Here is a 12,653-nt window from a genome sequence, read left to right on the forward strand (position 1 = left end):
GTATTCTGAATTTCAGCTTCGAAGGCATCGCCTTAAAGTTGCAAATAAGAGGCGCTCCAAAATTCTGCGTCTCTTCGTTAAACAGTCACTGCCTCGAAACCTCTGCGCCACTTCTCGCTCTTTAATTTGCTCTCCAGAGACATTACTTAGTGCCACCTCTTTCGACATCATGTTCTCCTGTTACAAAGCCCAATTTTGTGCATTCTGAAAATTTTTGCCAGATTTTGGCCCAGGGATCAGGAGAACATGAAGCGAAAAGAGGTATTCTGAATTTCAGCTTCGAAGGCATCCTCGATTCCCTCTCCGGAGGCATTACTTAGTGCCACCTCTTTCGACATCATGTTCTCCTGTTACAAAGCCCAATTTTGTGCATTCTGAAAATTTTTGCCAGATTTTGGCCCAGGGATCAGGAGAACATGAAGCGAAAAGAGGTATTCTGAATTTCAGCTTCGAAGGCATCCTCGATTCCCTCTCCGGAGGCATTACTTAGTGCCACCTCTTTCGACATCATGTTCTCCTGTTACAAAGCCCAATTTTGTGCATTCTGAAAATTTTTGCCAGATTTTGGCCCAGGGATCAGGAGAACATGAAGCGAAAAGAGGTATTCTGAATTTCAGCTTCGAAGGCATCCTCGATTCCCTCTCCGGAGGCATTACTTTGTGCCACCTCTTTCGACATCATGTTCTCCTGTTACAAAGCCCAATTTTGTGCATTCTGAAAATTTTTGCCAGATTTTGGCCCAGGGATCAGGAGAACATGAAGCGAAAAGAGGTATTCTGAATTTCAGCTTCGAAGGCATCCTCGATTCCCTCTCCGGAGGCATTACTTAGTGCCACCTCTTTCGACATCATGTTCTCCTGTTACAAAGCCCAATTTTGTGCATTCTGAAAATTTTCGCCAGATTTTGGCCAATATATCAGGAGAACATGAAGCGAAAAGAGGTATTCTGAATTTCCGCTTCGAAGGCATCGCCTTATAGTTGCAAATAAGAGGCGCAGGCCTTTCAAGAGGCGTTCGAAAATTCTGCGTCTCTTTGTTAAACAGTCACTGTCTCGGTTTAAGTCGGTCATCTTCGGTTGCTGTCAGCTGCACACGCTACATACTATATTATACAACTTGTAATTCATTCAAATGAAGCTCATTGCTTGCAATGGTCAATGGATTGGACAAGGCGTTTATGAATGATGGGCTATTTTCGTAGGTACCTTCTCGCGGGTGTGCCTGGTTCCTTGGTCATATTTGCAAAAGCATTGCTATTTGTAAAATGGGACCAAGCTAAAGCCTACGATCTAAGTCAAGATGCCTAAATCGAATCAAAGTACGTTACGCAACATTGATCCGGTTTAGATAGTTTATGATTTAATAATTCTAATACATTCGACTATGCTCCTACTACATTTGTCCGCAATTCCTGTACTATTGCTACGCCATTCCTATGCTGTTCTTATACCAGATCTCCAGCTTACCTTAGATATTCCCACATGGTTGCTAGACCATTTGCATATACTGTCCCTTCAGATAGTCCTATACTTTTTCCATATAGTTTCTACATTATTCGTAAACCATATCCGTACTCTTACTACATAATTGCTTCACGATTTGGAAACCAGTCTCTTATTATTGCATTTGCTTTTAACTTGACTGAATTTCAGCTTCTACTAACTTTATTCAAGATTTCTTTGCGCGGTTATGTCCGCACTGCGCTGCAGCATCCTGTAATACCGACGATATGCCGGAATTGGGGCTGAAAACTGTCTAAAGTAATAGGAGTACATGATACTAGTGGAGGTGGCACGCCCGAGGTGTGCGAGAGAGAGGGGGAGAGGGTGCGACAAGGACAGAGATAGATGGCGTGCCACCAACTTTGGTTGTATGTGTCCCAGGTACAGGAGCAGGATCACATATAACTAGAGTTGGTGGCACGCCATTTTTCTATCTTCCTCCTTGTCGCACACACTGGCGCTCTTTCTCGTACACGCCACCTATTTCCCTCCTTGTTGCACGCATTGGCGCTCTCTCTCGCACAGCTCGGCCGTGCCACCTCCTCTAGTATCATGCATTCCTGTTACTTTAGAAGATTTTTCAGCCCCTATTCCGAGCATAGCCCAGCCATATCGTCGGTATTGCAGGACGCTGCAGCGCAGTACTGAAATAAATTACCACAGGAAGAAATCATGAATACTTACTTACATTTACGTAGAATATGCGTAAATAGTAAAGATGCTTACATAGAAAAGCATGAGAATTTATTTATGAAATCATTTGCTTCTATTGAATAGTAATAAACATGTATAATCAATGTTAGTAATGAAACTTTTTACTTCCCGGTAATGTTCTTTCCCAGCTTGTAAGAGTTCGATTATTATGACCACGGTAATCTGTAATTGATAGGTCAGTAATAAAAGTACTTCGATTAATAGAATGACTCCTGTTAAACTTTATTCATGATTATCTACACCTTCTGTGTCGGAATAGAATGCCGGATTTACATTTTCAATTTATAAAATTGGTGACCAATCTTTTTGTGTTACAATTTGTTCCACTTAGAGCGTGCCATCTTATTTACTATCAAATAAATAAATAAATGAAACAGGTAACCAGTCGATCAAGTCAATGTCATTTTTAAATACACCATTCTAATATAGACGATCTTTATCACACTTGCTACTTTACTGCCACTGGTTTTCAAATAAAAACAGATAATCTTCTGTCAACGGAAATTTCGTGACATACCAGTTTCAGAAGAGTGACGAGCTCCCTGCGTTCTAAGATAGGTATATACATACTTCACGAGGGAGTTCTCTAGAATATATGAGCGAAAAAAGTGTACATCGTACCGTCGTACTACCGCGCCTTTTCACAGTTACCTCGCAGCAGAACAAAATTCGCCACCGGGGAACGACGCGTCGCATACATAATTAAATAATGCCTGAAGAAGCTCGCGGCTGGGTTCTCGAATGAACCGCGGATATCGCGAATCGCGTATCATTAACGACGGCTAGGTGCGCGTCGCGCCGCAGACTACAGAACTATGGGGCTTACAGGGTGTGCGAGAAACTTTGTGCCAAGGTTTTCTGACACAGTAGGTACTCGGCAAAGCAAACAGTAAAATGGCTTAACAACACATCTGTCTATTTGAATCTCGAGAAATTTTTAGTGAAACGCCCCTAGGCTTTACGAGGACTGCACATGCAAAATATCCGAATCTCATTCATTACTCTGGTAAATGGAAAATCTTGCACGACGCACGTAAACGAATGTTTTTGAACCCATTTTCTCTAAATCTATTTCGTTTCTCTGAATGAGTTGTACGTGTACGATCCTACAGTTTGACGCAAGTATTTTTGCACACCCTGTACAGCCGCGATAGAATAAAGGAGCAGCAGACGCCTCTGGTTAACTAAGTTCTGTAGAATGAAACGCTATTCCGCGGAGACCTGAGCCTCGACGAATGAAATAACTTCGCGGCGATAGTATATCGGCGGAGCCTGCGTTACGTCCTATTCATAATCGTTGCCCTCCGCATTTGGAACGAGCTTTAATCGGGGCACGGTGAAATTCCCTCGGTTCGATCGTGTTACATGAAACGTTTGCGTACACAGGGTCGCGGTAAATCGGAAACGCGTTAGACTCTCCACAGATTACAATGTCGCGCGTGCATGCACGCGGGCCGGTTCGCAAATATTTGCAACGACACGGTGTTGCCTTTAAATTAATCGAAAGCCGCAGGCGTGCATTAATTCTCGCATTCTCGCGGTACCGTGGCGAACAGCAATTACAAATATCACGATCTTCAATAGAATTAATCGCAGCTGCAAACGGTATTAAAAATCAATTCAAACGGGCCATTCTCTGTTTAACGATTTTGGAGCGTGATTCCACTTGTTAAAGTTACAATCTATAGCATTCCTGCACTCTGAGCACAACTATACCATTATTACCACGATCGTTCTGTGAACCACATGTTCCAGACCACTTTCGCCGTTACAGTTTAATATTTGGCGAACAAACAGACGTATTCGCCGACTACAATCGAATTCCACGCAAGTGTCTACACTCGGCATCGCAAATACAATCGAATAGGATCGGATATCTATTATCTATCACGCGGCAGTCACTCTTTTCATACTCATATTTGCTAAGAGACCAAGGGGTGAATCCCGGATCTGCGATCATAGCAGGAATATTTGAGGATTCTCCGTGTATGCGTAGGGTAACCGCCCAGATTCCGCCGGAGACACAGTAATTTCCGTGATGCCTTCTACAGGGATGAGTTTTTGGACCGATTCCGGGATACCCGGAAGAGGCACACTGCGGTTAGGAGGTATAGGAAGGCGGGTCGTGGAATTAGCATTCACTGACCCGTTTGAGGGTCAGCCATCCACTCTGCTGGTCGAGTATATTTCCCTGGCGCACCAAGGGCCGTGTTTTTCTCCTATGATTAAAGCCCAGCGTGCACGGTCCCGTCGTGTCCTTCTCTTTCAGAGAAGGATCTTTCGAACGATCGATAGTAGAGCCTCCTCCGTGTCTCTAGCAGTCGGGCTGTCGCAGACAAATAAATCCGGGAATCCAAGCGGAACGATCAAATAAAGTCTGGTCTCGCGGAATTTACAGAGAGGAAGCGGGTTGGGGAGAGAGAGAGAGAGAGAGAGGGGGGGGAGAGAACGTCTAGCACGCTGCGGATGGAAACAAAAAATTGCCCAGAAGGGGTTAATAGCGTGCTCCAGCGGCCACCACCCCTCTCTGGCCCTCTACTCTCTTTGTAGGTTAAAAGGGCGAGCCCTTGTTCCCGCGAAGGGCGAACAGACGGGGAAGAAGGACTCGGGAAAAATGTCGTGTCGCGTTTCGTCGATATCGCGTGCCACGAGTGGATGGCGAGACTGAACTGCAGGACGAAAAGCCGCCAAACACAAAGGAATATGCATAATCCCTTTCTCTCGCTTTTTTTCGCTTTATATACGCAACGAGTTCTCCCCCCCCCCCTCTCTCTCTCCATCTATCTATCTCTATCGCTCTTCAGTTTGTATAGCGACGTTCGTCTGGCGGGGCAGCGGTGTTCCTCTTCCACATGTACACCCTGGCAGGTTGAATGTATATATATGTACGTGCGTATGTGCACACCAGGCATATAGATCCCTGCAGGAGTGCAGAAAACGGGGTGACGGAGGCGCCGAGGGGCGAGGACGTCGGGGTACTGCTCTCACGGATATAGATCCTAGCCCGTTGTACCAACACAGGCTGGTCCAGCTGCTAGGGATGGCCTCGAGGTCGCTCTGGATCACCTGAAATATGTGGCAGGCGAGTCAGAAGGGTTGCTTCGCGTAAGGAGTCGTATGATATTCAATGTTTAAAGTCCCAAAGGCTGTAAATCCTTAAATTAACAGCGAAAGCAATCGCGAATGTTAAGAAACTTAGATTTCCGCGTTTCTGTCACTTCGGAGCTCTCGAGGAGCATGCAAACTCTCGAGGTACTCCACGTATACAAATTTATGAATGTCTTTTAAGACTGTTAGCTCGTTACGAGGGTACCCTACGGGCGCCTTTTGCAAGTAAGAATTGTTCGAAAGCTAGCGGGGAAGGGTGCTCGCTAGCCATCGCTATCGGGGAGCACGTACATTCACGACCACCCTCGCGTGCTTACGTCAGATCCACCCCCTGTGTATAGGCTGCTGTGTGCGCGAGCACTACACAGGCAAGCCCGTGCAGCAGCAGCAGCCCATCCCCTTTTCCCTCTCTGTGTACGTGCACCACCCACCCGACGTGGGAGGGCGCGAGATTGGTGGCACCTCAGTGACGTCAGAGCCGATCGTCAGGCGCAAACGGGGTTGCCCACCATACTACGTTAGACTGACGAGCCGATAAACTACCCACCAGGGTTTTCTGCGGCGGGCGGGCCAACGGTCTTCGGGGTAAACAAATTTCTTAATAATGATTCATTGTTACATTCGACTGGGCGGAGGTTTGATTGTTGGTAACGCCGTGAACGTAGCTGGTGAAACGTGAAACCGTCCGAGAGTGACGCCGAGGTGGAGTTTCCAGGTGGTGGTTGCTGGAGAGAGTTCTGGCTTCTGGTTTCCAGGTGGTTACCGTTGGTTTGGCCGACGATGGCGAGCTCCGGGTCGGTGGTCGACGGCGTCGGCGAAAACGACGGTACGGCAGGCGTAACCGGTGGCGGGACCAGGAATCCTTTCATCTGCGGCGTCTGCCACGACTACTACAACGAGCCTTGTCTGCTGTCCTGCTTCCACACCTTCTGTGCCCGTTGCATACGCGGCCCTCATCTTGATGGAAAGGTCTCCTGTCCCATCTGCGGGTAGATAACAACGACTGTTATTGCATGGCGTCCTTAGGGTGGGTGACGATCCCAGGTCTGGGTTAGGTTTGGCTACTATCTTGCATGTTTTTCTATCTCTTACTAATTTTCATCTCTCTGTACATCTTGTTCGCTGCACCTGCATCATGGCAAGTAAAGCTTGTTCTTACACAGATATGGATATGTAACACTTTAGGAAAACACTGTGCTCCTTGCGAGCTATGAGATAATTAAGTAACAGTGACTTCTTGATCTATATTACTTTATTTTGTATACTCACATTACATTTAAATGATGCACACATTTCTGCATGATATTTTTGGGTTGCGGTCCCAGGTTTGAGTTAGACTTGTCCACCGTCTCCATGTTTATACGTCTCCCACTGGTTTCAGTTTTTGTGCGAATGCTGCAGAATCCTAGGCATTCCTGAAAATGTATTTTATGCTCTGCGTGACACATTATTTACACAATTTTCTTATGCGATACTTGCTGTATCTCCCCCTTTTCATTTCTTGACTCTTTTTGAACTTTGCTTTTATAACCATTGACTTACCATTTCTCAACGCTCAAAGTTTAATTAAACATTGATACTTTCAACGTTAGCAAGCTGACAATATATTACCATGCGCAGGCAACAGACACAGCTGAAGGATGGGGCACAACTACCACCACCCGATCAGCTGATACTACAGTTGGTTGAGCTAACGAACTCTGAGAATCCACCCTGTGCCAATTGCGACAAGCATGACAAGTCTTCTATGTTCTTTTGTACAACATGTGGTAGGTACCAAAGAGATCAGTATCCAAAATTCGCAGCAACCCCAGCGGAGGCCACTTATTTACCATGGAAACCGTTTGCACACAGGACAAGCACTGTGCACCCACTGCAGGGAGAATACTCACCGTGCGAAGATGTTCTCCACGCACGAGGTGGTGCACATGAGCAAATGTGCCAAGGACAACCAGCGTCGCTGCCCCCTCCACGGTGAACAGTACATAATGTACAGCCAGAGCGCAAAATGCATGCTCTGTGCGACGTGCTTCCGCGACACGCCGGCGGACGCCAGGCCCCACTGCGTAGACATCGAGAGCGCCTGGCAGCAGGCGTCGAAGAAGATGGAGAGGGCGGTGAACTCGATCTGCGAGCTGCAGGCGGGCATCAGGGACGGCGTGGTGGCCCTGAAATCGCAGCTGGACGAGCTACGGCACAGCAGGGAGTCGGAGCAAAGGGCGCTCAACACCTTCTGCCAGGGAATGCAGGAGGTGATCACGAAAACCCACGGGACGGTACTGACGGAGCTCCAACGGCAGTTCGAGAGCAAAGAGAGGGTGGTCCGTGGTCAGCTGTTCTCCCTAGGTAGCGCGCTTCCCGTACTACAGATGCATTTGATGTTGTGCACCGCTTTCACCAGCGGCGCGACGAAATATCAATTTCTCGAGCTAGCCCATCCGATGCTGGAGCGGTTGAGCCGCGTGGCCCAGCTGGGATACCCGTCGAGGCCGCCTTTGCTCACCGCCCACCTAAAGACCAACTACAGGTGCGAGTTCGCCAGGGCGTTGCAGCCGTTCGTCGGTCAGTCCCAGGCGTCCAAGGAGTCCCTGTACGACCAGACCCACGGGATGGGCCAGCAGGAGCCGCCTGTGATTCAGGTACCTAAGCCACGTTCGGCCTGATCGGCCCAAACCACTCTCGATTTTAACAACACTATGTGTCGTTTATGTTCATATTGCAAGTTTCTTTTCCACTGCATTTCTCGCGCACACTTCTGTGTAAGTACTTTCGTTCACAGGACTTTTACTCTATGATGTGGCTTGTACTTTGGTCAGTTGTACGTGGTGGTAGTCCGTAGCCCCAGATTAGACAGCCGTTTGCCTATGACGTAGCGCAGACAGGCGACTTTCGTTTCCCGTTAGTTTATTTAGCCGGATGTGGTAGTCAGAGAGTCTACTCAGGCTTGCGTAAAGAGAGGGAGGGTGACTTTTCGTAAGTGAGACGATGGGCGATCACGTAAGACGCTCTCCTTTCCGAGCAGAGCAGCAAGACCACCCAGAGGATCCCGCCAAAGAGTGGAGGCGAAAGTGGGCCCTTCTCCCATCACTGCCGAACCTTTGACACTCAGCTCAAGGAATTGAACCAACAGTTGCTCACGGTGAAAGAAAGGCTGGGGGAGCTTCATCGTGACGTGGCTCTTCTCCGAAGGGCCAACACCCCCCCGTTGGGGACCCGCTACGACCACGTGGCCAGGGACTGTCGGGTGTTGAGGCAGCAGTTGGAAAACCATCAGATAGAGTTAGAACGGCTCAAGAACGTCTTCGACACGTTATGGGACGAGCAGTTGTGCAGGATCCACATAGAGAAGGACATCTTTCATTCTCAGGTACCTACACCTCTATCCTCCGCCCATTCCTCCAGCGACGATCGAATCCATCACTCTCGCCTTCCTCTGCCCAGATGAACGACATCCTGTCGCTGAGGAATCAGGTGAAGCAGCTGCAGAACCTGGCCCAGCAGCTGGAGCCGTTCATAAAGTCCTTCACGACCGGAGTCAGCGCTGGCGAAGTGAGCATGTCAGCCTCGGACGCTGCCAGCAACCAGCAGCTACAAGTGCTGCTGGAGCATTTGGCGCGCTTGCAGATGCAGGAGCCGCCGCAGCAACCGCAGACCCAAGCTCCCACCAAGGAGCACCGCCACTCGCGTAACACTTCCACCAGCGCCGACAACGCGCTCTATATGAAAGGTACGTGTCCCGGGCGAGGATACCCTGAAATTTCCTACAAAACTTATTTCAGCACCTTGGTGCTCAAGGACTCCTGTACCGTGCCAAAGTGCTTTCTTTTCCCGTCCCTCCTTAATGCGGTGATTCGAGTAACGAGTCCAAGTACTTTTCTATGCAGAGTCGAAGGAGATGCCGACGCGTTGTCGCACACCCTCGGGCGGTGTGGGTGCAGTGCTCGACTCAAGCGGGAACATCGTGGTTTACGGAACGGCCAAGTCCACCGACTCGAAGAGAGGAGTCCTGAGTCAATTGATGGAAAAGGCCTGGACCAAGGAGGACCGGAAGAAGTCGCCGGGTAGAGAGGAGGGCCGCGATCGCAGCCAGAGCCGGCGATCGAGGAAGTCACCGGACAGCGCCAAGCCGAAGACACCGCCCGGCCACTCGACCACCAGCAAAGTACGCTCCCTGTATCGGTCCCTGAAGGGTGGCAGCGGCGACACCTCCGCCGAGGGACTCGACCAACCGGAACGGTGCACAGACGCCCAGAAACCACAGTCACACACGGCTGGTAAGAACAAATCCGTGAGGATCGCGTGCACGAGTAAATAGCGTTCGGATGAGAGGTGGCGAGGTAGGGACTTTCGACTTGTCCACGATCCGCCAGATACGCGCCCCGGCTTCCACAGGATTCATGTAGATAGCATTATAAATCGATGTAAATAAAACCCTGATGAACGCACACGAGAATTATTGCACCTCGTATCGCGCCCAATTCAGGATCGACCAGCGCAAAGTGTTTTGTCTGGGTAGTCGAATCGATACCGCCGGTAAACGACGTCACGCGCGTATTATTTTCGTAAGCATCCTAACGATCTTCCGCAGCGAATTCGACGGGCTCGCTCCGACGATTTTTCATTAGTATAACGAGCCGTCGCCGTTGCCTTTGTCTCTGCGCAACGTCGCTTAAGTATCCTTCTCATCGAACGCCATTAAAATCGCAATTAAAGGGACGCGTCGGCGGGCCTGCAATTCAATTAAATCCAGCGCCCGATTGTCTCTGCAAAGCCATTCCCGGTAGCTCTCTGCCGCGGCACAAAACGATCAGACAAACACCTTGCGCGGCCTGGTAAATTAGACACGGCGCTCTTGTGGATCAATCGAATCGTCTGTTCTGCAATGGTTCTACGTGTTCCCACATGATGGAACAGTGCCACAGTTTCCAATTGGAAGTTCGTGTCTGCTACCCCCTTTCAGTGATCAAAGAACAACTTAAAGTAGTCTAACAGTCTCTCCCTCTCGTCACTAAAGTTCTACGCGGTAGCAAGGTACACCTAAGCGATTCACGTGCTTGCAGCAGGCGAGGAAGGGGAGTACCAACGAATCTCCGAGGCGTCGAGCCTAGGGGAGGCCAAGAAACGCGTGCAGGCCCAGGTGCATGCGGTTCCTGACGAGCAACCGCTCCCTGCTAACAAGGGCACTAAGGTGTACCCTGCCAGCGACCCGGAAGACGTCCTCTACGGAGACGATAAAGCGTCCACGGAAGTGAGGAGGCGTCGGCGAGCCAGCTGCGACAGCCTCAGCACCACCGGGTCCGGCAGCAGGCGGTCAAGCATCGCGGATGGGACGGTAGGTGAATCCGTTCCGGATCCAAGGAAAACGCTGGTTGTGTTGATCGGGCCTACGCCTGCGAAGTCGTCTCTGGTGCAGAAGCAGCGCTCCTGGGAAACGTTCCCCAGGCTAAAAAGCAAGCGCAGCAGTACCACTGCTGCCGAGGGGACTGCTTCCTCTTTCGGCCAGCTGAAAAAAGCAGACAGCTTCGAGGGACACGAGGAAACGGTGCGCACCTTGGTGGCAGCGGTGCAGGAGACCAGGTCTCACCTGCGACACCATCACGCGTACCACCATCGCCATCACCGCAAGAGCAAGACAAACTAAGCGCGCTCTTGCTCGTGTGGGGCGAAGGTACGAGAAGCTTGTCTTCAGAGGAGTGCTCGCTCAGATAGTGAACGGGGGCGAAGCACCAGAGGCTTCTTCTACGGCCATCCTTGAAGAATTCAAGCAGAGATTTGTTACGTTTGTTGTCCCTGTAGCTCGGCCGCGTTCGGCTATCCGGGAGAGAGCCGTCAACCCTCCAGAAAACGCCTAGCATAACACGTTCGGGAAAGTATTATCGGGGGGACTATACCCTTCGGTCACATTAGTGCATTGTTATCAGTAGGAGGAGTATTGTTACGAAACGCGAAAGGGTACTACGAGAACGGTTCTTTTTCCACCATTTCGAGCGTTTTATTAGACGTATACGACACACGGTCAAAGGGCATTCCCGCGTGGTGTACATATATTTACGGACAAGCGCGTTCCTCGTCCCAGCTGCCGCTAAACGGCAGGCCTCGATAAAGTGCACCGTTAAACATTACTTTCACGAAGACTGTACAACCGACGTTCTGTTGGAATTTCTTTTTCCCGGTCCGGACCAAGGTTTTCGACGGTTTCTATACACACCCGTTTCTGTGTCTGGTCGGACTTGTCCCAGGGTCAGCCAAGCCTTCAGTGTAGGACACGCATCTCCGTTTTTTATTGAACATATAGCTTTTTTATTGCACTTTGAAGCGCCGAAGGTGGCGATATATCGCTGCCAATAGGAGAGTAATACGCGAGAGTGGAGGCAGGGGTGATGTACGCGCGTAGCTCAGTACTCCTCGTTATTCACGGGGCTCTTCGAGCGACACGACTCGCGCGCTTAGAGGCTCGGTATTAGAATTAGCGGGATACGTCGATAAACTGTGCATGCGTAAACACGGCGTTACGATTCGAGTTATTGTAAAGGGTGCGGAAAGAAGGGGGGGAAAGTAAAGGATTACTATGCTGCTCAAATCGGGCGTCTAGGTGGAGTGGACGCTCCGTGGGGAGGATAAATCGAACTGATTCGTTGTAATTTAGGGTTTATACGTATAGTAATACCTTCGATTCGAGGTACTGTATACCCTGTATACTGAGTCGAACGAATAACGCGACGTAGAGAGGGCAGGAAACGTCGGTTAGCGAATTTCAACACTGCCAGCCACCAGGTACATTACGAATTTAAACGACGGTGCATCCTTTCTCTCGTACGCGAACGAATAGCCTAATTGAAAAGATAAAGAGAAACATATTCGTGTAATCACCAATCGCACGAGGACCCGTCGTCCCCGCCGCTCGCTCCGATGAGGGAAGAATCGCGACTGACGAATTCAACGATCGCACGTTCGTCGAACGTCCCGCGCGATCGTATCGCACAAGGTACAAACACGAGATTCCATTTCCACAAGGACGAGCGAAGGTTCCTCGTGAAAGTTTAACAGGATCGTTACCGTTCATTTTAAGCGACTAACGAGCCATAAGGACGTTACAGTTATAGAAAATGTACACGATTAAGCATGTATGAGAAATGTCGAGTCGCTGATAATAGAGAAATATACAAGTTACAGAGTATGCAAACCTTTCAACTATTCTTGTACGTTTCTTCCAATCTACTCTCCTTCCCTTTTTACATTTCCTCATCGAAACCTTCGTCGTTCTAACAGAGAGATCCTCCGACATCACACCTCGTTGGTTTTCTTCGTTCTTTTATTAACGGACAATCC

General features: G+C 49.4%; 1 protein-coding gene across 7 annotated transcripts; it reads left to right on the forward strand.

Annotated features, from left to right (window-relative positions):
- The first annotated feature begins 5,761 nt into the window (after positions 1–5,761).
- LOC143375011 (RING finger protein 207) lies at positions 5,762–12,501 on the forward strand. 7 transcript variants are annotated; one of them, XM_076823700.1, is made up of 9 exons: positions 5,762–5,909; positions 6,080–6,313; positions 6,945–7,093; positions 7,179–7,963; positions 8,347–8,691; positions 8,766–9,051; positions 9,209–9,598; positions 10,385–10,656; positions 11,121–12,501. In XM_076823700.1, exons 2-9 carry the CDS (start codon positions 6,105–6,107, stop codon positions 11,229–11,231), a joined length of 2,547 nt encoding a protein of 848 aa, XP_076679815.1. In that variant the 5' UTR covers positions 5,762–5,909; positions 6,080–6,104; the 3' UTR covers positions 11,232–12,501. The 7 variants fall into 7 exon arrangements, with proteins under 7 accessions (XP_076679815.1, XP_076679813.1, XP_076679810.1 ...); XM_076823698.1 differs by having other exon boundaries at positions 7,179–7,670; positions 7,758–7,963; positions 10,385–12,501; XM_076823695.1 differs by having other exon boundaries at positions 10,385–12,501.
- Positions 12,502–12,653: the final 152 nt, after the last annotated feature.

Source organism: Andrena cerasifolii, chromosome 12 (assembly GCF_050908995.1).
Source record: "Andrena cerasifolii isolate SP2316 chromosome 12, iyAndCera1_principal, whole genome shotgun sequence".
Lineage (NCBI taxonomy): Eukaryota > Metazoa > Arthropoda > Insecta > Hymenoptera > Andrenidae > Andrena > Andrena cerasifolii.